Source organism: Geotrypetes seraphini, chromosome 3 (assembly GCF_902459505.1).
Source record: "Geotrypetes seraphini chromosome 3, aGeoSer1.1, whole genome shotgun sequence".
Taxonomy (NCBI): domain Eukaryota; kingdom Metazoa; phylum Chordata; class Amphibia; order Gymnophiona; family Dermophiidae; genus Geotrypetes; species Geotrypetes seraphini.
The window spans coordinates 222,985,499-223,011,555 of NC_047086.1; the positions used below are offsets into that span (position 1 = coordinate 222,985,499).

The 26,057-nt window shown below is 41.2% G+C and overlaps 1 protein-coding gene across 5 annotated transcripts; it reads right to left on the reverse strand.

Moving 5' to 3' along the window:
- Positions 1 to 12,929: 12,929 nt before the first annotated feature.
- Positions 12,930 to 25,604, reverse strand: LOC117356576 (autophagy-related protein 101). Of its 5 annotated transcripts, none has more exons than XM_033935969.1 (3): positions 25,585 to 25,604; positions 18,584 to 18,885; positions 12,930 to 14,051 (listed from the first exon to the last, which is right to left on the reverse strand). In XM_033935969.1, exons 2-3 carry the CDS (start codon positions 18,833 to 18,835, stop codon positions 13,647 to 13,649), a joined length of 657 nt encoding a protein of 218 aa, XP_033791860.1. In that variant the 5' UTR covers positions 18,836 to 18,885; positions 25,585 to 25,604; the 3' UTR covers positions 12,930 to 13,646. The 5 variants fall into 5 exon arrangements, with proteins under 5 accessions (XP_033791860.1, XP_033791855.1, XP_033791858.1 ...); XM_033935964.1 differs by having other exon boundaries at positions 25,455 to 25,593; XM_033935967.1 differs by lacking the exon at positions 25,585 to 25,604 and adding an exon at positions 25,336 to 25,474.
- Between the last annotated feature and the right edge of the window lie 453 nt (positions 25,605 to 26,057).

A 26,057-nucleotide genomic window follows, 5' to 3' on the forward strand; every position in this document is an offset into this window, starting at 1 on the left:
GAAGAGGGGGAGGTAATCCCCTCTTAAATTTAAGAGTTTACCAGCCAGTCATTGTGAACTTCATATTGAAATTACTCTCTGAGACCTGTAAGTTCAATTTAGTTTTAAATATATAATTTCTTTTTGTGAAAAATCTTATACGTTGAGATTTGCATGTGAAGAAATCACTGGAAGGCTAGATAGACTTCACTTATCTTTTGAAAAACATTCTATACAGACACAGACCATGCAAGTCTGCCCAATACTGGCCTTAGTATATATGTATATAGTAATAGTAATACAGACATAGGAAAACTCACACCCCATTCTCATACCCCCCAATTAAGGAGGTCAAACGGAAAAAAACTATATGATGGCCTCCTGGCCACTCAGGCAGCCAAACTAGACAACCAAATCGCCAATCTACTGGCAGCATCCCTCGACTACAAGACTTTTAGAAAAGAAATAAAGACCATACTCTTCAAGAAAACTCTGAAAAAAGAAATAATACCGCAAGTCTCAAACTCCACCTCTCACTAAAGCCAACTACCCCAAACAAATAACCTTACCCATTTCTTACTCTTTTTGAAAATGACCAATTTTTTTTTTTTGTAAGTTCTTGTTGTAATTCATCTTGCATAATTCTTTTGTAATCCGCCTTGAACTGCAAGGTAATGGCGGAATAGAAATCCCTAATGTAATGTAATGTACTTTGAGTTTATGGTCCTGTATTTGCAAAGGGGTTATCTATGTTCTGCATGTATGACCAAGGCCAGGTGTTCTGGTAGGAATGAATGTTGAGAAACATACAGTGTGCTTTGCGTAGTTTAATTTTGTGGTTAACTATTATGTATTGTTAATAAGATTATATTGTGTGTTTATATGGAAAATGAATGGGAAAAATGGTATTACAATTAGTACTATTATGGGGACGGGATCTGGGTTGGAGCTTGCAGGGCCCCCCCAAAACAAAAAAAGCATTCCACTGCCTATGATCCCAAAGGCATAAAAAGCAAGGATACTTTGTGTAGCCACTTTGTTGACCAAGAAGAAAATTAACCATCTTCAAGTCTACACAAATCACCCATTGATGTTCCTGGTAATTTATCTTTGCCAAGACTAAAGAGATGGCCATGTACTCTTCTTTCATTCTGGTGGAGTGACCGATTGGAATAGAACCATAAATTCAACCATATCGAAAAAACTAGAGCTGATGCAGTCTAACCCAGTGGTTCCCACCTTGTCCTGGAGGACCCCCCAGTCCAGTCGGGTTTTCAGGATAGCCTTAATGAATATGCATGGAGCAGATTTGCTTGCCTGGCACCTCCATTATATGCAGATCTCTCTCATGCATATTCATTAGAGCTATCCTGAAAACCCGACTGGCCTGGGGGTCCTCCAGGACAGGGTTGGGAACCACTGGTCTAACCAATGCAATTTTCTGAATTAGCGCCCCAAATAACACCAGGAACAGGTCAAAAAATTCAAGACACCAAGAATTTTTTTTTGTTGGCCTGTGTTATCAGATAGATAGATAGATTTAAAACTGACAAATCTCTGGGCCCAGATGGAATCCACCCGAGAATACTGAAAGAGCTCAGAGACGAAACTGCAGAGTTACTACGGCAGATTTGTAACCTATCCCTGAGAACAGGGGTAATCCCGGAGGACTGGAGGATAGCAAATGTTACACCTAACTTCAAAAAAGGATCGAGAGGCGACCCAGGGAACTACAGACCGGTGAGCTTAACCTCAGTTCCGGGGAAGACGGCCGAATCATTGATCAAGGAAAGTATCAATGAGCATTTAGAAAAAAATAATCTGATGAGAACAAGCCTGCATGGTTTCTGTAAAGGAAGATCATACCAAACGAACCTACTTCATTTCTTTAATGGGATAAGCAAACAATTGGACAAGGGTGACCCCCATAGACATCATATATCTGGATTTCCAAAAAGCCTTCAACAAGGTACCTCATGAGCGCCTACTAAGAAAACTGTGGAGCCACAGGATGTGGATAGATGCACAGATGGATCAGGAATTGGCTGGTGGACAGGAAACAGAGGGTAGGAATAAAGGGACATTACTCTGACTGCTGCACGATTTAAAAAAAAAGAGAGAGATCAAGTATAGGCAGCCTGAGAGGTGAGCTGAGGGGAAGGAGGCAAGGAGTGAAAAAGTACAGAATGAAGGATGGGAATGAGAAAGGAGACGGGGAGAGAAATATAGGGTTGGAAAGAGGATAAAGAATATTTGCAGAGAGGGATGGAGTGAGCAGAGAAAAAGGTCTGGTGGGAGAAAGGGAAAGAAAGAGAACAGTGAAGAGGAGAAGCAAGAAAGGGAAAAGAAGTAAATAAGAAAATGGGTACATGAGGGCAGGGCAGGGTGTGATAGCCTGGACAGGGAGGTGATCTACAAGGGGGGCAGACCTTCAAGGATGATGGCACAGGCCTTCAGGGGGGCCCTGGTGTAGAATTACATGGAGGGAGGGAGGGGGCGGTTCAAAGAGACGTGCATATGCCAGACTTGGGGAGAAAGAAATAATGGGTCTAAAAACAGAGGAGAGGGAGAGAGATGGTGGACATTGGGATTTAGTGAGAGAAGGAACAGAAAGGGAGAGAAGTTGGACACAAGGGATGGTGTGGAGGGGGGATAGAGATACTGGAGAGGAGGGTAGTTGGGAAAAGAAAGGGAGATATGATGGACCTTGGGGTGGTGGGGAAGGAGGGAGAGATGCTGGATGAAAGAGTAGTTTAGAAAAGGTGGATCTGTGGATGAGACGAAAAAAAGGAAAGATGCCAGACCTCCGGAGGAGGGAAGGGAAAGGGAAGGGGAGGACAGAGATGGCAGATGGATGGTTAGCACGGAAAAAGAAGAAAGATGGAGACCCTGGCAAGCAAGTTATCAGAAGACAACCAGAGCCTGGGACCGACAAGATTTGAATAATGACCAGACAACAAAAGGTAGAAAAACTAATTTTATTTTCTGTTTTGTGATCACAATATGTCATATTTGAAACGTGTATCCTGCCAGAGCTGGTGATAGACCGCAAACGTGAGCTAGGATTTAAGAGAGAGAGGAAAAGTCTTTGTTTGTTTGTTTATTTTGTTTACACCACAGCGCCAGTGTGGTTAGGAGAAGGCAAAGGGGGTAAAGAGGCTATAAAATAAACCCACCAAGATGTTTGGAAAAAAACACCCAATTGGGCAGGAAAATCAAATCGAATCGAAATTTTTTTTCCTGAATCGGGCAGTACTATTCTGAAGGGGCTAAAAGAAAATTAGCAAGATAGCCCTAATTTCTCTTTCTACAGCATCCTTCCTGATTGGCATAGATGTATGGAAAATTCACAAGCAGTGACTATAATGGGTGGGAACTAGTGCTGCCTGATTCATTGATTTGAACCAATTCATTTCAGTGAATCGATTTGAATCTTTAAAAAAAGATCAGATGGTTAGAAGAATCTCCCTCCCTTTTTAAGGAGGGATTAATTTATTCTTCCCCTCAATCATCCTTGTTATCTGGACTGGAGGTTTCTGGACAATCCTTGGGGCAAGCTAAAGAACTAATCCCAGGGCAGATGATTACTGGGCAAGGCTCGGACATTCTCCCCAGGGATAAAATGATCACTCTAAATGATGTTTGGCTTAGCATTAATAGAATAGAGTCATCATTACAAAAGACTTATGAATTTATGTCAATTTTCATCTGATGCAACAGTTAAAATTAAAGAGCAAGATATCAAAATTGGAGAAACAGCTGTGAAGTTTGAAAAATTAGACCAGGCAGTAGGTACCCTACAAGCTAGTGCTGTTTCTAATATAAAGGATAGTATGATGATACATGCTAAATTAGAAAAAATGGAAAACTCTTATCAGGGGTAAAAATTTTCGCTTGTTAAATTTTCCAATCACACATTATCTGTCCCTGATGGAGCTCTTGAGAATGTATTTTAAAGAGATATTACATTATACTAAAGTGGAGACCTTTGAGGTTGATAATCTCTATTACATCTCAAGAGACTCTAAGGAAAGGGCAGATGAAGATGAAATGGATAAAATAGTGTCACAGTTTTTAGAATCATCTAAAGACACAATAGATAAGCGAGCAACTCTTTTCGTGACCTTCACGACAGAGCTTGAAAAACAAGATATTTTAAAATTATATTTAACAGCACTATAAATTCTTGTTGAGACTTTACATTTCCCCATATAAGGCCTTGGTGGCCGGTATTGCTACTCATGCTGAATGCCCTAAATGCCGTTCTGCCCCTGCGGGTTTGTTTCATATGTTTTGGTCCTGTGACAGAATACAAACCTTCTGGTCTTTTGTTGGGCTTCATCTACAGACGATCTTAAAGACAAGACTTCCCCTTGGAGCGAAGGTTTTTCTTTTTTATCACTTTACTTCTTTGGGACTTTCTAGGGGTAATTCCGTGTTGCTGCAGAAGGCCTTTTTGTTAGCTCGTAAATGTATCCTCTTGTTATGGAGGCAGGCTGAGGTGCCTACCCTCACAATGTGGAAAAATGAACTGTTTACTTTGCTGAAGTATGAATATTTGGATACTAAGAAAAGTGGCCCTGGTCAATGGAGGAAATTCCGAGCGATTTGGGCTCCGGTCTGGGACAATTTGTCTCCGGGTGCCCGAAGTGCTCTTCTGAATTTCTGACACTGGAGTGCTTGGGGGGGTGAGGGGTGGGGGGGGGGGGTTTGGAGGGTGGGTTGTTCTTGGCTTTTGATGAGTATCTTTTGTCTCCGCGCAGAAACACCGCGGTAGACCCTTTTTGTCTTGGGTTTTGCTTTGTTTCTGGTTCTTTGTATTCCGATTGTGGTTTACTTCTTTGTATTCTTCTTTTCTTAATAAAAGAAATATTAAAAAAAAAAAAAAAAAAAAAATTATATTTTTTGAAAAAACAAGAGATGTTTTGCGGTCAACGGGTGATAATGTTTCCGGATGTCTCTAGACAGACTCAGTTCAAAAGGAAACAGTTCCTTCAGCTAAAGCCTAAAGTTTTGGCAGTTGGAGCTACTTTCTTTTTGAAATTTCCATGCAAATGCCTTATTTCGTATGGTAGTGATAAATATGTGTTTTATGATCCAGTCCAGTTAGAAGACTTTATTAAAGAGAAACCATTGTTGAAAGTTTAATTTCTCATACTGATTTTACTTTTGGAGGATGTTGTATAAATATATAAAATGCCAGTTGCCTGTCCCTAGATAAGTAGACGGAAAGATTTGATGTTTTATGTTTTATTTTTAAAATACTGGTGATCAGTGATAATGTGGACTAGGACATGGTTGAATTACAGCCTAATATGTTTTGTTCTTTATATGGAATTTGTATTTTTTGTGGTCATTCATGAATATTTGTTATTAAGACATAACGAATAATCAAATAAATAAATAATAATAAAAAAAAAAAAAAAAAAAAAGAAAAGATCAGATTCACCAATTCAGCGAGTCCTGAGTCTCTTCCTGGTCTCCTAAAGCAGCAGCAGTGGTGGTTGTAGTGAACAGGCTGCTCTTGGCCTGCCCTCTGGGGTTTACCTCTGATGATGCAGCAGAGGGAAGCCCGAGGAGTAGGCCACAAGCAGCCTGTTCACCACCGCTGCTGGTGCTCTAGGAGTCCCAAAAGTTGAGGTCTCACTGGAAAGGGGGGGGGGGGGGGGGTTCAATTGATCAGGAAGTGCTGCACAGGGGGATAGGAGGGAGGAATGGAATTCCCTGTTCCTGCGCAGAATCTTGCCACGTTGGCAGTGTTAGCACCAAATCTCGAGTCACAGTACCAGCAGCAATTCCCATGTGATGCCTGTCACTGACCCAGAAGTCTCTCCGCAGCAGGGGAGGGGAAGTCTTCCAGGTTAGCAGCAGGCAGCATGCGAGACACTGCTGATACTGCAATTTGAAGAAGCAAATCTTGGAGTACAGGGGAGGAAAGGAAAGTTGGTGGCACAGGGGGAGAGAGTAAGGAAAATTGGTGGCACAGGACGAGGGGAAGCTGAGAGGAAGGAAAGATAGTGGCACAGGGGGAGGAGAAGGAGACATGGTGCATGGAGAGGGATAGAGAGATGCGCCCTCACATGGAGTACTGCATCCAGCACTGGTCACCGTACATGAAGAAAGACATGGTACTACTCGAAAGTGTCCAGAGAAGAGCGACTAAAATGGTTAATGGGCTGGAGGAGGTGCCATACTGTGAGAGATTGGAGAAACTGGGCCTTTTCTCCCTTAAAAAGAGGAGACATGATCGAAACATTCAAAATATTAAAGGGAATAGACTTGGTAGATAAAGACAGACTGTTCACACTCTCCAAGGTAGGGAGAACGAGAGGACACTCTCTAAAGTTGAAAGGGGATAGATTCCGTACAAACGTAAGAAAATTCTTCACCCAGAGAGTGGTGGAGAACAGGAACGCTCTTCTGGAGTCTGTTGTAGGGGAAACACCTTCCAGGGTTTCAAGACTAAGCTGGACAAGTTCCTGCTAAATTAGACATACACAGGTGAGGCTGGACTCATTTTAGAGCACTGGTCTTTTTCCTGGGGGTCACCGCGTGAGCAGACTGCTGGAGGCGATGGACCACTGGTCTTACTTAGCAGCGGCAATTCTTATGTTGACATGGGGCACCAGGGAGAGAGGTGTTGGACATGGGATAGATGAGAGGGAGATAGAGAAGTTGTGAGATGTTGGATCAAGGAGCAGAATGGAGTGATGGAGGTATGCCTGGACATTGGAGTGAGGGAACAGTGTGAGAAAAGCTGGACCATGAAGGGGGGGGGGGGGGAGAGTGTAGCAGGGAAGAGATGGGGAGATGTCAGGCTATGATGGTGGAGAGAAGATGTTGGGCTACAAGGGTAGAGGAAGGAAGATGCTGAGAATGGTAGAACCCTTAGGGGGAAGAGAGGGTGGAAAGGAAACGGATAAGAGGATAGATACAACAGGGTAGAAATATGGTAATGGAAGTAAATTGAAGATGAAAGGGAATGGAGGTCTGAGGAACGAATGAGATGGGGAATGGGAGAGAAGATGGAAATTTGATAGGTAGCTGAACAAGTGAAAAATAGAAGAAAGGCAGAAAAGAGCTAAAAAGGAATGATCAATATGTCTGAGGCAGTGCAGTGAGGGAATAGACAGGAGAGAGTAGAAAGACAGATAGCAGCCACTTGAAGGAGAATTAGCAGATGACAGGAAAGCAGAAAAAAAAAAAACTGGAACATGATGAAAAAGAGAACATCCAGCCAACAAAGGTAAAAGAAAAACATTGTAACTGTTTTGAATAGAATATGGGTAGTTAGCAAAATACTGTTTTTAACATAAAACTTGCATAATTTGCTAATTTTGTGAGCAGAATTTTGAATTTTTTGCACAGAATTCTGCCAGGAGCAAACAAGAGGTAGAAAGGGGTGAGAGGGAAATATCTTGCATATGGTGGAGGGGAGGGAGATATGCATTGCTAAGAGAGAGAAATGTTGAACATAGGGAGGAGGGCAGGGAGAGACAGTGCATGGGGAGAGAGAAAGAAATGTTGCTCATAATCCAAGTTTCCAAGTTTATTAGTTTTTAATATCCCGACCATAAAACAAATGTCTGGCCGGTTAACAATGTTTTGAAAAGGCTAAAAAATTTATAAAATGAAGTGAACGTAAATGACATAGACTAGACGAACTGGAAAGTGAGGGAAGTATGGGAAGGAGGGGAGAAATTACATAATTTAGTAAGAAAAGAGAAGATGGGGAGGGGATAGAACACGAAGGATAGGGTAGCTTTGTTGAGGCAAATACTTACTCGCGGTAAGAAGCAGAAAAAAGAGAGAGAAAGAAAGAAAAAGGGAAGAGGAAAAAAAAAATAATAATAATAATAATAATTTTGAGTAAGATTTGGGAGAAGCAAATGAGTGATTTAGGTTCATTCGAAGGCATCTTGAAATAAAAAAGTCTTTAAGCTAGTCTTGAATTTGATTAAATTTTGTTCATCGCGTAAAAATTGTGGAAGAGAGTTCCATAAAGTAGGTGCAGTTACTGCAAAATTAGTTTTTCGGGTGTAGTAGAATTCTTTTAGAGAAGGGATGAAAAGGAGTTTTTGGTCAGTGGATCTTAACGTTCGAGGAGAACATTGTGGAATTAATAGTTTATCAAGGAATAGTGGTTGATGAAAAAGTTTAATTTTAAAAGAAAGTAAGATGATTTTATAAGTGATGCGATGGGTGATGGGGAGCCAATGGGCCTCTTTAAGAAGAGGAGTAACATGATCAAATTTACCTTTTTTGTATATTAGTTTTATAGCAGAGTTTTGTATTAATTGCAGTCGTTGCAATTCTTTTTGAGGGAGTCCGTTTAAAAGGGAGTTACAGTAGTCTAGGTGGGAAATAACTAGGGAATGAGTTAGGATGTTGATTGAGTTAGTATCTAGGATGGGACAGAGTGATCGAATAATACGAAGTTTAAAAAAGCAGATTTTTACGACCGAACTTATGTGGTCATGAAAAGTAAGCTCTCTATCGATGGTGACGCCAAGAAGTTTTATTTTGGTTAGCATTTGTATTGGTAAAGATTTGATTGAGATTGTTCCTAATAATGATTCAGATGTTTTGATTGGAAGAAGAAGCCCGCAAGATTTATCGATATTAAGTGAGAGTTTGTTTAAATATAACCAGTCGCTGATGATGTTCAGTTTATTGTTTATTTCTTTTATTTCTGAAATGTTAGAAGTACAGTATTGATTGGGTGAAGGAGTTGTATATCATCGGCGTAGGCGTAAATTGTAAATCCTATAGATTGCGCCAAGGTAAGAAGCGGAGATAGAAAAATGTTGAAAAGTAAAGGAGATAAGATTGAACCTTGAGGGATTCCAAATGTTTGTGGTATGATTGAAGCAGTTTCATTTTTTGCTCGGACTTTGGAGCAGCGTTCGTGAAAATAGGATATGAACCAAGAAAGGGCACAACCTGTAATCCCGCAGTCTTTTAATCTGGAGAGAAGAAGAGAATGATCGATAGTGTCAAAGGCTGCAGACAGGTCAAGAGAGATTAGAATAGTAGATTTCTGATGATCGTAATGGTAGTGTATAGTTGAAATAAGCCCTAGTAGAGATAGTTCTGTGGAGTGTGAAGAGCGGAAACCGGTTTGGCATGGATGAAGGGCGTGGGTTTTCTCGAGAAAATCTGTTAGTTGAGTGTGAATAATTTTTTCCGTTAGTTTAGAGATTAAAGGTAGATTGGCTATAGGACGATAGTTTTTAGGTAAACTAGGATCTGTATTGTGTTGTTTGAGTTTAGGAAAGATGAGAGCAGTTTTCCAAGGGATTGGAACCGAGCTATCAGAAAGAGATTTGTAAATCATTTCCCAAAGGTATGGGCCGAAGAAAGAGAAGAATTTTTTAAGAAGTGATGGAGGAATGCTTTCCAAAAGGTTATTAGAGGAATTGAGCGATTGTAAAATGAGAAATAATGGAGGGGAACAAGGGAGAGATACTGCATAGAGGAGGAGAGGTTTGACCCAGGGCACAAGCAGGAGGAGCGAGATGGCAGAAAGTGGGAAAACAAAGCAAATTTGCTTAACTGTAACAGGTGTACTCCGTCGACAGCAGGGGAATGCAGTCACACTTGTTGGTGAAGTCCTCTGATTGAGCATGTGTGCTAATGCTCTCCCCTAGCAAATATCTTGAATGGGGATGGATTTCAAATTCACTGTTTAAGAAACTGTAGCTCGTACTTTATGAGACCCAATTGAACCAGATTGTTGTAGGTTTGTTCTTGAGTAGCAAAAATTGATGCATTGTGTTATCCAAGAGGAAAGAGCTCTTTTTGATGCTGGTTTTCTCTGGTAGCTGGATTGTACGAAATGAATAGTTGGTTTGTGTGATGTAACTATCAGTTGCTTTGAGATAAAATAGTAAAGTCTTCTGCAGTCTAGCGTGTGCAGAGATTGCTCTGCTGTAATGAGGAGGGAATAACGATGGTAAAGTTATAGTCTGGTTTAGATGAAAATCTGACAATTTTAGGAAGGAATTTTGGATGAGTTTTTTTTTAAAATTAATTTAACATATTACAAAATAAACTCTTGTTAAAGCACCACAGTGAGTTCTAAAATGAAGGAAAAAAGAACACATGTATACACTTCCTTAAACCACAATTTAAGCAGGAGAGCGTAGTGTGTACCTTGTACCAATTAAATAAGGAACACAAAGTATTATGATCAATAGGCCCTTAGCATTATAACCAGTCAGCTAATGCTCAAGCAATTTTTTTAATCCAAAAATGGCTCTGGAATGGAAGCACCAATAGATCTTGTTTCCTGACGCATTGCAAGAAACTATTTTCTCCTCTCTTGAGTAACTTTAGTTACATCAGGATACCTCAAAAAATAGTTCAGAAGAATGTTGGAAATAAAGGCTTATGAGTGTTCAAGTCCTGCTCAAAAACAAAGGAGACCAACAAAGCAGCCCTAACAGGTGAAATGTTATTTAAATCCATTTGAATAGTTTGGGGGTTATTACCATTTATTGCTCCTTGGAGGTATAAGTTCTGAGGAATATTTCTTTAATCATTTCTAATGGAGAAATTCCAAGGGTTTTAGGGAAAATTTAAAATTTACTAATTTAGTCTGATTGTAATTCTCAATTTTCCTCTGTTAGTGTGAATATTTTAAATTCCTGAAGAGAAGATACCTCTGCCTGAATCTGTGTAATCATGGTCTTAAAATCTGAATTACTCTGCTCAAAAGATTTAACTAAGTCATCCATTTTCCTTCCCAGAGCTTTTACCTCTCCGGATGTCTTGGTTGCAGCAGTATTGAGTTTCTGAAGCAAAGTCCAAATTGCTTCCAGCATGACCACCTCGGTTCTCAATTCCATCGCTCAAACGCTTCCATTCTTGGATCCCTCTTTAGGCAATTCATTAGTTGCAAGTTCAGCAACTCCACTGAATGTAGTTGCTGCTGGACAAGGAGAAATTGCTGCCGTCTCATGCCCCAGCAAGGAAGCAGCTACTCCTTCCTCATTAGGTAGGTTCCAATGGTGAATCTTTATTGTTTGCTGCACTACGCCTTGGATAGAGATTCCCAATTGCCCATATCAACTCTACTATCAAAATGGTTGAGATGACCTCTTGCAGCAGTTACATGAGACTATAACTAGAAGTCATGCAATTTTGTTTTAATGTATGCATTTTTATACATGTTTATTAGATTGACAATTTAGTTTTTTGGGTTGTTAGGTGTTTTTTGATTACTGTATTAGTGACCCCTAATGTCGGGTCTACTTTACTGTATATTCTGGACTGAAATAAACAAGTTTTGTTTTATCCTGCTGCCTCCTTTGGATTGCTCATTGTCTGTTCCCACTTGTTTCTTTGTTAGCAGTCATGAAGCCATTTTGAGAGAACAGCCAGCAGGGGCAGGAGTACCTGGAATTGCTCCTGCCCCAACTAGACCACGGGAATTGTAAGATAGGTCTAAAGGGGGTGCTTGTAGGAAGGAGGGGGGGACAAGACAAAGCACAAGTTTTCAGCTCTTCACTGAAAAAAACTAGTTTAGCCAATATTGAAACCATGGCCACAGCTTTGGTCAAAACTAGGCAAAAATTACTTGGGGCCCTGTTTCAACACCATATCCAACCCAAAATGCTGTCAGTATGATTTGCAGTCCCTGACAGCTGTGCACCAGCCCCCAAAGTAAAGGCTTCACACAATCAACTAGGACCTTATGAGCAGTGAAAATGAAGTTCTAATCAGAAACACCAGATGTGAGGAGAAAGCAAAAGAATAAATACCACAAAGCTGATGCTGCAGCCTATGTCGGCACTAAACATTTTGTCCAAAGCTCATAAGATACCACAGCCCAATAAGTAAGTAATGAAAACCCTTTCCACCCCCTCCAAAGAAAAAGACCCTCAGTACTCACATACCCTTACAGCAAATTAACTGTAGAAGGTTCTTTTCACTCAAGGAGAATAAGCTAACTTGGGAGGGGAGAGAGGGAGGAGCTGACTCCTCTTAGAAATTCCCAGGCTCCTGAAGAACTAACTTCTCTTCAAAAATTATTTTTTAAGTAAAGAGAAAGGCGCACCCATTCCCTCAACTGATTACTGTATATACTCAAATATAAGTTAAGACCCACATTATTCCCCCCAAAAAGGAGGAAAAATGGTCGACTTAAATATAAGACGAGCAGCTTAATATTCAAGTGCTTTGCCAGGATCTACACCCAGCACCCCCTCTCTCCCCTACTAGGATCTGCACCCTACCTCTCTCCCTCCCTCCTCTGCCAGGCTCTGCACCCTGTCCCCCCTGCCTATTGTACTTCCTCTCTGCCAATATCCTGCATGCCGCCATGCCTTCCCTATAACCCGTGTATCTAGAATCCCTGGTAGTCCAGTGATAGTGGGCAGGAGCAAGCTTTCTGTGCTCCTGCCCCGAGTTCTGACAGTTCAGCTATATTGAGCAGGAGGGCACTTTGGGTTCTGCGTGGCTTCCTGAATGGCTGCAGCAAGTCTCATGAGAATTTGTGAGAGCCATTCAAAATTGAAAGTTTCATATTAAACTGTACCTGCTGTGCACCTCCTTACATTAATCTCTTCATAAGTGCAGTTAATAAATTCCAATAATAAAGGACAGAGCCTACAAGTCTTTAATCTGTCTCCATCTGCTGGCTGATGGGCATAACCCACAAGTTCTGAACTGGTCTGGTAAGGATGCTAAGGAAGGACTAATTTACTAAGCTTTTTTCATCAGACAGACAGAAGAGAAAAGCTTTAGCACATCAGGCCATGGGTGTTTCCAAACACAGGCAGTGTCCTCTTCTAGAGGCTTTAAATGTTAGCTCTACATCTTCTCAGCTCAGGCCAACAGTCTAGCTCAGACTCAGGTCTCTTGCACAGCAACATTCAGCTAGTTAAGGTGAGACCAACATGAGATTAAAGTCACTCAGGAAAAGGAAGACATTTTATGAATGCACCTCGTTTGCAGTTCAATGCTTTACTGAAACAGTACAACTTCACCACAAATTTTATAATGCAATTAAAATATACTGGAAAGATATATGTAGCAAAAATCAGATCTTGTCAGAATGGTGCATGTTAAACAGGTCATACATGTTTTATAAAACAAGGGATGAAGTCTACTTGCTTTTCCCAACATTACTGTCTGTACTGGTTTTACTAAAAGGTTGAATAAAAGATATACTAGTAAAATTCTTATTATACTACACAGATGCTCTATTTCAAGTAAGAATTGTTCACCGCCATATGTACAGATTACTTTACAGGCAGAATACATGAGAAGCACCCGTTTGTATTGCCATCTACCTTTATTTCTTGCCATAATCCTAAATTCCTCTAGTTCACTACAATGTAAAGGTGCAAGACTGAGGGATACCGTCCAATAAGTAAAAATTACCAACTAACCTCCACCCCCCAACCAAGCTATACACTTTTAGTGTCACAACTGTCGATACAAGAAGTTTCTGCCTCATTCATAACTCTAAGGAATGAACAGATAAAGAATCAAGTCAGAAATTTACAAAAACTTAATACTACTTTTTCCTCAAACAGGTATGTACTCTTTCCTTTCCAGCTGGCTACATATAACCTTTGTAAATTACGCCACCTACAGCAAACTGAGGCTGATCACAAAATCTCCCAACAAGCTGGTAATTGTACAAAGAGTGACTTTATCTAGAGAGCCAGTGTGTCCTTGATCAGTCTTCGCATTGTGGTGGTAACAGAGGTGCCAAGTGAATCTGTAATTTGGTAGGAGATTTTGTACAAGTAAGGTTGAACATCCTTTAAACTCGTATCAAAAACATTGTCCACCTCCGACTGTGTTGGCATCTTTGGCAGGTACTCATGCCTGTTCATCACTTCCACAATATTGATGATCTTTTCACCAAGTTTCTCCCCCACCTTTTCCCGGCATATCTGTCGCTCTTGCTCATTGGCCAAGTTCACCACGTTGACCTTGATGGTCCACACCTCCCAAGGGATGCACTCATCTGAAAAAGGCCAACGTGACTTTTTTTTCTGATAAAATTCCAGGCATATTTGTCCTAGTCCATCACTTCCAGAATTCTGCAGAGCATCCTACAAAAGAACAGAAAACAAATATTAAATATGGGCAAAAAAGCCCAAAATGTACATACAACCAAATATTAACTTTTTTTTGCTACTGTGTAAACTAAAGTTTTATGGAAAGATTAGGTTCTTAACCTCAATCTTCTTTCTAGTAAGATAGACACTATTCAATCCGTTCCTGCAAGAATTCCTGTATAGCCTCATTAACATTATTTTTGCTCCTCCTTCCATCCCTCTGTGCTGTCCTTCAATTCCTTAGTTCATACCAAAGCAGATACTCAGACCTGGAAAGGAAACAGAATAGGGAGGGGTACAGGAACTCTTCCTGAAAAACATGTCAGTTCAGCTTGTATCAGTAACATAACAGAAAAAACAAACAAAAGCTTACCATTTGCAAAACATAATAAGGTGAACACAATCAAGTCACCACTCTGAGGGTAACCTGCACTAAGAGTGTGGGAGATTCTACAGATACCCCCTAGATTCATTAATGCAGTAGTTGCGTCCTCTATCCTTGTTAGAACTGAATAAAGGAAAGAATCAAAGTGTCCAGATGCCCCAGCACATTCGAGGCAGTAAGCAGGCAAATGAACATCTGACAGGATGGACTTCAGGAATAGAGTGTCTTGTCTACTAGAAAGAAGATTATAGAGGTAAGAACCTAATCTTTTTTCCTTCTAGTGTGACAGACACTATTCCTGAACCTATGGGACATATCAAAACAGTCTCTCAAATTTAGGGCAGGACAAACGAGCCTGCTAATAGAACAGATGATCTGAATGCGAAGTCCTGTTTTCCCACCACGTCCACCCTTAAAAAAAAAACAAAAAACTTTGTGAATGTATGGAGAAAGGAGCAAGTTGCCTCTCTACAGATTTCTTCCATTGAAGATTATGTCCTTGAAGCAATGCTTCTAGTGGAGTGTGCTTTCATGGATATAGGTGGATGCTTTTCACTTCTGATACTGGCTGAAGAAATGGCCATACAGATCCAACTGGAAATGGACACTTTTAAGGCCGTCAGCCTTTACAGGCAGCTCCCGTTAAAACAAATGATCTGACAATTTAAATTTGTTTATAACTTCTAAATACTGCAGTAAGAATCTGCAAACGTCTAACAATTTCAAAATGCGATCACTGTTTCTCGATCCTGAGCATACTTCTTGGTTGATGAGGAAGCTGGAAACCACTTTCAGTAAACCCCCCCACCAAAAAACAAACAAACAACAAAACAACAACCAAACAACAAAATTATGAGGAAGGGATCTCTGCATGACAAAGCCTGTAGTTCAGACATTTGAACTGAGGCAATCGCTACCAAAAACACAATCCTGATGGTAAGGTCCATCAAAGAAGTTTGCTCCAGAGGTCCGTAGGGTGCTCTAGCTAGCATCCGCAGGACAAAATTAAGACTTCATGCCAGAAAAAGGCTGTTGCACTGGAGGAAGGGGAAATAAGGTGCCCTTCAAAAACCTGGCCACATCTGGACATGCAGCTATGGCGCTCTTATTAATCCTAGGCCTTTTTTCAGACCTTCCTGCAGGGATGCAAACACCACAAAGATTGGTGCCAAGCTCAGGTCCTCACTTCTCTGAGCACAACAAGCTTGGAAGCATTTCCAGGCTTTTGCATATGCTGCTATAGTTGCCTTCTTCCTACATCTTAGAAAGGTGGAGACATCTCCATCTGAATAGCCTTTACACACTAGCAACATTTACTCAAAAGCTATGCCATAAGACCAAAACTTTCTGGACCCTGAACCCTGGCTAATCAGCCAGGGATGACAAGGAAGTCCGAGACCTTGATCTCTTCGTAGACGGACCAGGTCTGAATACCATACTACTAGAATCTCCAGCCTCTGGTGCGCCATGATCCCACCTGAAAGTCTTCCTATCATGTGCCACAAAGGGAAGGCGTAAAGAAGGCCTGGCTTTGGCCAGGCTTCCACCAGGGCATCCAAGTCTTTGCTTCCTGGCTTGTATCTTCGACAGTCTTGCTATTGGCTGCTGAGGCCGTCAGATCAAATGTTGGGTGCCCCCGATTCAAAATGCACATGAAGGCTTCCTGAGACAGTGACCACTCCCCGGGATCTAAAGTCTTCCAGCTGAGGAAATCAGCTTGCATTGTCCACTCCTGCCACATGTGCTGCCAAGAGCACCAAGATGGGCCTCCACCCATCAAAACAGCATCTAGGCTTCCAAAGGTAGCGCAGCACTCTTTATGCCCCCTTGGTGATTGACATGGGCTACTGCCATTGCACTGTCCAAAAAAAACTCATACCGTTTTGTTTTGCAACGTGTTCCCAAACACCTGAAACATCAGGCTGATGGCTCAAAGTTCTAAGCGGTTGATCAACCACTTCCTCTGGGAAGGAGAACAGCGTCCCTGCAACGGATATCCCTTGCAATGTGTCCCCCAATCATATGGGCTGACGTCCTTTGTCAGTGTCAGTATCACCCACAGATATGCAAAGGGGAACTCCTCTGGTGAGAGACTGGTGCTCCAACCAACAGGCTAGGCTACAACAAGCTTCCGCTGGCCAAGGTAGCTACTGCTGGAGAGGAGCGCATTCTAGAACAGATGTTTATGCACCCTTACCCAGGGGACTACGTCCATCCCAGCACCTGCAAATAAATGCCATTTTGGACGTTGGCAGCAAAAAGATCATGTCGTCTTGAGGTTGATAACTGATTTACAGGACATTAGTATACTTTTTGCAGGGATGAATATGTATGGGTGTGGATCTCCTATTACTGATTATATATTTGTAGGATAATGTGATTATATTATATAATTATGAGTAATAACTGTTTGTGATAAAGAGAAATTTTATCATCAGGATTATCTGGTCTTGTGAATAACTCTTGTTTGTATAAGATGATCCCAAAAACCTGACTGGTTCGCAGCTCTTCATGACTGTAGTTTGACGGTGTGAGAAATGAACTAGAATAAATTTATAATAGAGTGAATTACTAATATATTGTGTTAAGCTGCATAATGTTAATCATTGCAGAATGTAATAATACACAGATACAGTACATAAGAATAGCCTTACTGGGTCAGACCAATGGTCCATCAAGCCCAGTAGCCTGTTCTCAGTGGCCAATCCAGGTCCCTAGTACCTGGCCAAAACCCAACGAATAGCAACATTCCATGTCACCCATCCAAGGCAAGCAGTGGCTTCCCCCATGTATCTCTCAATAACAGACTATGGACTTTCCTTCAGGAAATTGTGCAAACCTTTCTTAAAACCAGCTATTCGCTCTTACCACAACCTCTGGCAATGCGTTCCAGAGCTTAACTATTCTCCAAGTGAAAAATATTTCATCCTATTGGTTTCAAAAGTATTCCCCTGTAACTTCATGCCCCTAGTCCAGTGGTAGGCAATTCCAGTCCTCAAGAGCCGGAGCCAGGTCAGGTTTCAGGATATCCACAATAAATATGCATGAGATAGATTTGCATCTCAAGGAGGCAGTGCATGCAAATCCATCGTGGATATCCTGAAAACCTGACCTGGCTCCAGCTCTCAAGGACAGGAATTGCTTACCCCTGCCCTAGTCTGACATTTTTGCCAGTGTGAAAAATTGATCCACTTGTACCTGTTCTACTCCACTCAGGATTTTGTAGATTTCAATCATATCTCCCCTTAGCCGTCTCTTTTCCAAGCTGAAGAGCCCTAACCTTTTTAAGTTTTCCTCATATGAGAGGAGTTCCATCCCCTTTATCATCTTGGTCACTTTTCTCTGAACCTTTTCAAGTGCCGCTATAGTGCCCTTGGTCATTCGCGGTCGGCGGTTCGCAGTCCCAGTCATTAGCGGTATTTTCTGACTGCCGACCAGAAGAGGACAGCTGGAGAGACAGGAGAGATCAGCCGGAGCACTAAAGTCGGGCCTTATCAATCAGGAGCTGCGTGTCAAAGCAGCTCCTGATTGGTAAGGCCCAACTTTAGTGCAGGAAGAGGCAGTAGGAGCATACAGCGAGTGATTTCCTTCACTTGCTGGTGCTCCGGCTGCTCTGTCCTGCCTCTCCAATCTCCCCCACGAAAAACCGTATTCGCGGTTTTTCAAGATTCACAGGTGTTCCTGGAACGGAACTCCTGCGAATTTCGGGGGAGTACTGTATATATCTTTCTTGAGCCATGGAGACCAGTACTGAAGGCAATACTCTAGGTGAGGTCGCACCATGGAGCGCTATAGGGGCATTATAACATTCTTAGTAGAGGGAAACATTTGACAGATTATTCAATGCAAATTCAGCCTCCTTATAAGTAATATTTGGCTTATGAATTTAAGCTGGTCATTATAGCTTGTCTAAACAGCTAAAAAGCATTTCTTATTGCTGGATGCCATTACATCTGCTACATTTTTATTATGTTTTGATAAATACAGAATAAGACATGTGGCAGGATAAAGCTCCCAAATGAAGTGCTTTCATAGTTCTTTCCCATTTTATTTACATTCTGTTTACTTCACAAGCATATCTACACATGAAGCTTTTTAACATGTCTCATAACCCGTTTACACAGATTGGAAACTACTTTACCTTGAAATCTCCCACAGCCTTTTTTAAAGTCTTGTCAAGTTCCTCAGACGACGCTCTAACATAAGTGAACTCGATGAAGTCACAATCTATGTCTTGCATTCCAACTGTTCCAATGGAATAGGTCCCTTCCTTCTTGTAGTGGAATTTCCCAGTGCTCCGGTGGAAGAGGATGGTATGAAGCAAAGCAAGCACTGCTTCCTCAATCTGCCGACCCTCCACCGATACTTCCAGCACTTCTGACCGACAGTTCATTGTAAGAACTGATGTGCAATCGGGAAGCCTTTCCTCTTGACAAACTTGTTCTGAAAATTAGAAAGAATAAAAACCCAAGGATTATTTTTAACAAATATGAAATCTGCTCAGCTCTTCTATGGTAACTCTTGAGAAAGTTACTACACTGTTCCAATAAAAAGGTATTTTACTGTCTGCAAAGACCTCAAAAATAGCAAACTTAAGAATACAAAGCAAAACACCCAAGTCAGATTTAAGGTCTATAACTCCCCATATGCAAGATTGTATATTAATAATAATTTATCAGAGCGTTTTATTTTGCGGAGGTGGGTTAGACAAGGCTGTCCACTATCTCCTTTGCTTTTTGATATTGTATTAGAACCCTTATTAGCTTTTCAACAAGCAAAGGGGATACAGGGTATTCATCGTACAGACAGGGAATATAAATTTTCTGCCTATGCAGATGATATACTGCTTTATTTGAGGAATCCAGAAACTTCCATTCCATGCTTGCTTGAGTTAATAGAGAAATTTGGAAAATTTTCAGGATACAAGATAAATTGGAACAAAACAGAAATTCTGCCTCTTAATGTGCATTGTACTAAAGGACTATTTGACTCTTTTTCCTTTGTATGAAAGGAAGATGGATTAAAATATTTAGGTATTTGGATTAAAAATACACTTGAAGACACGGTAAAAGAAAATGAAAATTTTTTATTAAAGAAAGTAACAGAAATGTGTGAGCAATGGAATCCTTTGCATCTTTCTTGGTGGTGGAGAGTTCAAACTATTAAAATGATGATATTGCCTGTGGTTTGTTATCAAATGAGTATGATACCAGTTTTTTTTCATGGGTCCTTTTATAAAAAGTTAAATGGTATTCTTACAAAATTTATTTGGCTGGGTAAAAGGCCTAGAATTGCTTTAGTATCTCTACAAAAATCAATTAGGGAGGGTGGGGTAAATTTCCCAAATTTTTATAGGTATCATCAAGCCTATATTTTACGCCAGGGTATGTATTGGGTCCTCCCAGAGCACATGGAAAATGTTCCAGATTGGTTATATTTGGAATGGCGACTCATGTTCCCTTTACATTTATGTCATGTTCTCAGTATTAAGATGCCTAGAATATCTATAATAATAATATGCTAAGCGTGCATGCGCACTCTTATCCCGTGTTCCCCGAGATCTGATCTGTTGGGATGTGGCTGGCAGAGTGTGCATGCGCGCGAAGGACTGGCCAGGTAACACAACAGGACTCCTCCTCTTCCAACCCCCCCCCCCCCCGCTGCCACCCTACCCGGCACACCACTAACAAGCCGTGACTTCCCCCTCCCCTGCCGACCCTACCTGCCACACCAGAACCCCCCGTTGACCCTCCCACCGCTACATGGCCGACAAACCTCGCAGCTCCAGCAGCGTCCCAGGCCCACAAAACACGCTGCTTTGGCTCTTCTACTGGCCTAATTTTCTCTGCTGCGTAACTGATGACATCATCAGGGACGCAGCAGAAGAAATTAGGCCAGTTGAAGAGCCTAAGCAGCGTGTTTACTGTGCCTAGGATGCTGCTGGAGCTGCGAGGTTTGTTGGCCGTGTAGCGGTGGGAGGGTCGGCTGGGAGGGTCAACGGGGGTTTGTGGTGTGCTGGGTAGGGTCGGTGGGAGGATGGGGGTTAAAAACATGCTGCTCAGGGGGATGGGAGGCAGGCAGGCAGGCTGGCATTGGGGGGGAGGGGTTAATGGAAACATGCTGCTCAGGGGGATGGGAGGCAGGTAGGCTGGCAACGGGGGTGGGGGTGGGACAAAGTCTAGAAGATAATGATGAGGACATAAGAAGGCACTGGGGGCACTAAGAACATAGAAATGGGCACTGAGGACGCTAAGGACTTAGGATGCACTGAGGGCACTAAGCAGGACAGAGGCACTGGGGGCACTAAGGACACAGGACGGAGGCACTGGGGGCACTAAGGACATAGGAAGGAGGCACTGGGGACATTAAGGACACAGTACGCTGGCATTGGGGCACTAAGGACGCAGTACAGAGGCACTGGGGGCACTAAGAACATGGGAAGGAGGCACTGGGGGCACTAAGGACATAGGAAGAGGTACTAAAGACATGGGAAGAAGGAACTGAGGGCACTAAGGACATAGGGAGAGACACAGACAGAAAAAATGACAGACAGGCAGCGTGCAAGGAGAGAGATAGACAAGGAAACCCCCCCTCCCCCCGGACAGACAGACATCTACTCTAGCACCCGTTAATGTAACAGGCTTAAAGACTAGTATAAAGATAATAGAATATTAATGGATACGTAGAAAACATTACGATATTTCAGTAATTTAACACCTAACCCAATACAAAAATCAACAAATCAATCTATATGGCTTAACTCCAAGATTCAAATTGGCGAATTTAAAGTCATCTGGAAGCATTGGATTATTGCAGGTTTTAAACGATGTTATTTTAAATGGTAAACTGCTTGATTTTTCACAGTTGCAGCAAAAATATGGTCTTAATAAAACACAAAGTTTTAAATGGTTGCAACTGAAGCAGGCTATTCAGGAGGGGTTCCCTGAATGGAAGAATCTTAATAATCAATATAATCTGGAATTCTTATGCTTTCAGGCGGACTTCTTGGGACACCAAGCCGCACAGTGGTATAAATTGATAACAGGATTTATAAATAAAAAACCAGACTGGCCTCAAAGACATTTGGAGCATTGAGATTAAGTATCAAATTTCTGCGTCTCAATGGCCATGATTTTGGTCTTGGAGAATGAGGTGTACAGTTTCTGCATCTATGAGACAAACTTGGTTCTTTTTGTTGCATAGCGCATTTTGGACCCCAGTTCGATTGCAAAAGTTAGACAGCTCTAAGTCTAATAGATGCTGGCATTGTAAACTTGAAGCAGGGACTCTAGATCATTTATTATTCGATTGTCCCTTTATCATGGCCTTATGGAAATCAATTTGGTCCCAAATTGTTTATGAGAATCATATAGCATTATCATATGATATGATTCTATTCGGTACATCAATGAGAACAGATTTCATCAAACAACAATAAACTTTTATTGATTATGACTGGGGTCGCCATTCAAAATATCACAAGTAACTGGAAAAACCGCAGTAGATTAAATTATACCTTCTGGTGGAATTCGTTATGTCACATTTATAAAATGGAAAGCATAATTGCTTTCAAAAAGGGAATTATAATAAATTTAAAAAGATCTGGGGGCCATTGACAACTTACTATAATGAGTAGATACCATTTTCTATTGAAAGTATATTTGCAAATGGGGGGAGGAGGGTGAATTAAAGTTTACTGTAGGTTTAATCAAAAGAAAAGAATATTTATATTTGTATATTTTTTATTAAATGCTAAAGGAAAGGGTGGGTAGAAAGGGAATAAATTTATTTATTTGATGTTATACTAGAAAGAAATTCAAGTGATATATTTAATTTTAAATGTTTGTACACTTGTAAGATTAAAAAATGAATAAAGAATTTTAAAAAAGAGAAACAGACACAAATTTCATAAACGAAACTCTTAAAACAAAGCAAAAATTAATTATTCAAAAATAAAAATGATTAGGGACGATATTCAACTAAGGGGAGGAGGAACTCTTGTTAAAAACCCCCAAACATTTCAAGTTTTAGAATCATCTCTACTCGGCTATTAAAGGCTCAGAGACATTTTGCCTGCAGCTTTGTGAAGAAAAATGACTGTGGTTGGAAGGAGGAGGGAGCTGGCTAGAAGGTAAAACACCAGTGGGAGGGAGGCAAAAACTTTGGACAAATGATCGAAGGAAGGAGGGAGGGAAGCATGAAATTGGGCCATGGGATGGAAGAATGGAAGGAGTGAGGGAAAGATGCTGAGGAGGGGGATGGAATAGAAAAGGAAAATTGTGGTCTGAGTGAGAGGGAAAGAGATGGTGTACATGGAGAGATGAAGAAAGAGGAGAATTGGTGGGCATAGGGAGGGAGAGAAGTGAGGTAGAGATGCATAGGGAAGAGAGATGAAAGGGAGTAATGATGGATGTGGTAGAGAGGGAACAGTGGGATGGATGGAAAGGGATGCAAGAGGGGCCTCAAGGAGGTGGAGAAGGTGGGAAGAATACTTAAGAACAGTTTAAAAAACAGAACCTGTTCTTAATCCAAGGACTCCCTGTATTCCAAAATGGATCCCACATCTGATGGAACAGAATCCTTTTGCTCAGGTCCAAGGCCTTTACTCCTTGGCGATCCAGCATCAACGAAATCTGAAATTTCTGTGCTAAAGAAGGAGCTTCAGATGACAGCCAAATTCAACAATATTTTTTTTCTTTGCCAAAAAAGTAGCACATAGATATCAAAATGACCAAACAAAAGATCAGGTGTGGCTTAAACTGTAAAACCTTATACTTTTGAAAATATGGTGGCAAAGTACTTTCCAGAAAATAATAATTGAGGAACAAGACCAACACCTAGAGAAGGAGTGGGAGCAATAGGGGAAGGTAATCATTATATAAAAGGGCCAAATTAATGCCATTATCCCTAATAGTCCATGTAATATAATGTTAGAACCAAAAATGAACAGAGCTACATAGACCTATGATAAATATCTAAAAATTTAATTTAAAACAATAAAAACAAACTGCTAGATAAGGCTATTCTGAAAATATTTGTGAAATATAGTAATTAATCAAAACTCTGGCTAATGATAGTTTTTGTGTACCCTTCCCATGGGATTGAGGACCACATAAAATTCAATGGTGGGCTGAATTTGGCCCCGAGGCTGCCCACCTTCTGTGCTAGAGGGAAATATTCTGAGCTTGTTGGAAAGGAAGGAGAGGAAGATATGCTAGTCACATTCCCTCATTTATAGACAGACTTGTTGATTCCATATGAATCTCAGCAATCACTCCGTTCTTCTCAACAATATCTTCTTGCTGTCCCTTCAGTTGTTCTATGATACAACACGCAAGACTATTTACTTGGTAGTTGCCCCCACATTATGGAATTCCTTCCCTTTGGCCGAGACAGGAAACTAACAACTTTAAATCTATTCTTAAAACCTCTCTCTTCAAAGATGCTTATGAGATCTATTCCTAGGACTAAATTGCTCATGAGACTCAGACAATAGCCACACATTAAAGATTGCCTTTCCCCTTTCTTTTTCATTCTATGCAATGTATCCCACCCACATTCCTTATGTAGCATGTTTTGTCTGTAATGTTCATATAGTCAGTCTTCCCCATTTTTATATTTTAAAAGTGTACAAATGTAAACATCTTTGGTAATTAAAATGAGATATCGAGACTAAATAAACTTGAAATAGTGAGAGTGAGTTACAGCTGAGAGTAATAGAGCAGCAGAAAATCAGAAGGAAGGAGTGCAAAAGCACATGGGGAGGGAAGAGAAGATAAAAATGGGAGAGAGATAAGAGGAAGGTTTGGAAAAAAGCCAAGAAGGAAGAGTGAAGCATCTGGAAAAAAAATAGAAGAAAATAAATGTTGGGGGGAAAAAAAAGGTACGAAAACGATATCACACCACACTATGGCAGCTAAGATGGAACAGGTGGAAATGTTGAGGTTGGTGGCAATAGGCCCTGGAGGAGAGATGGAAAGGTATATATTAGAGAGAAAGAGGGGATGATTTGGAGGAGAAAGCTAATACATGACAATCAGGAGAAGGGGTGAAAATCTCCCCCTCCTCCAAAAAGGGAGTCAAACTATACCTACAGATAAACAACTTTGTTTCAGCTCCACCCAAATGCAGCATTTGTTTTGAATCTGTCCCTTTCAGCTTTTCCGAATGCACTCTTGTTCTTTCCCAAAAATAAAAGAACAAGAGGGCATTCGGAAAAGCTGAAAGGGGACAGATTCAAAACAAATGCTAGGAAGTTCTTCTTTACCCAGCGTGTGGTGGACACCTGGAATGGCTTCCAGAGGACGTAATAGGGCAGAGTACGGTATTGGGGTTTAAGAAAGGATTGGACAATTTCCCGCTGGAAAGGGGGATAGAAGGGTATAAATAGAGGATCACTGCACAGGTCCTGGACCTGTTGGGCGCGATGGACCTCAGGTCTGACCCAGCGGAGGCATTGCTTATGTCTCTTACTGGCATGTTACTTGCACATATACCACCCGTTTTATTTCATTAAAAAACCCAACCCAAAACAAACATTTTCACGTATAGAACATACCTCGCACACAGAAAACGCTTTCTGAAATTACCTTCAATCTGGTTACAATGGAAAAATATTGCAAAATTAAAACAGTGGGAAAACAAAATGATAGGGCGCAGAAAAGTCTTGCATTTGGATATTCAAAGGCTGTAAACTCGGGAGCTCATGGCGTCCTGTACTGGACAAAGGAAAGGCCTATCGCAGCCTCTTCGGGGGCTTCCAAAGCCAGGTCCCGCGACGCCTGGAGAACTAAACCACGAGACTCTAAAGAGATTACAGCCGATCCGTCATAATCGACGTTTCCAAGGGCCAGGACAGGTGAAGCAACCGAATCCCGATAGAACCCAACTTACCAGCGCTTTACCTGGCACAGCCGGACATCGAGCGTCCGACGATTGTTTACGTCACCTAGACCATCCCAACTGTGCTAGGGGAGGGACATAAACGTCTGGTAAAATCTTAATATACGTACCCTAACAGTGCAGCAGTTTTTGTAACTTTTTTACATCAACAAATATAATGCTGCATTATTCATGCCGGTTGTTAAATCCTCTCCTCCATCTTAATGTCACTTTACGACGCCTCCTGTACTTTCTACCCACCCTTGCTTCTGGTCTCTATGGTCGCAATGCTGGCGGCCCTGAAGAGATGCAGATCTCGGCTGCCACCTGGGCTAGCGGACTCCGAGGAGCAGTACTGCACTGTCTTCTTTATTAAAAAGTCTTCCCCACAGTGCCTAGGAAGACCGGTTGTTTGAGCCCGTGTTAAGTCACATCTTTATACTGTAATAATAATCATAGTTTATTTTTATAAACCGCCAAACCATCAGTTCAAGGTGGTTACACAATAATAATTACACTAGGCAATTAGAAATACAAAGCCATATAAATTATTATAAACGAAAACAGTTCAGAATAAAATACTAAACAGCACAAAATACAGCCCTATAAAAATTATAAAAGATAGTAATTCCACAATGCAGGGAGAGGGTTTGGGATGGGAGTATGGTATGTACTGTTCAGTTATTTTTGAGGTGGTTTATGCAAGTTTGGAGGCGGCTGGAGGGGGTGGTGTT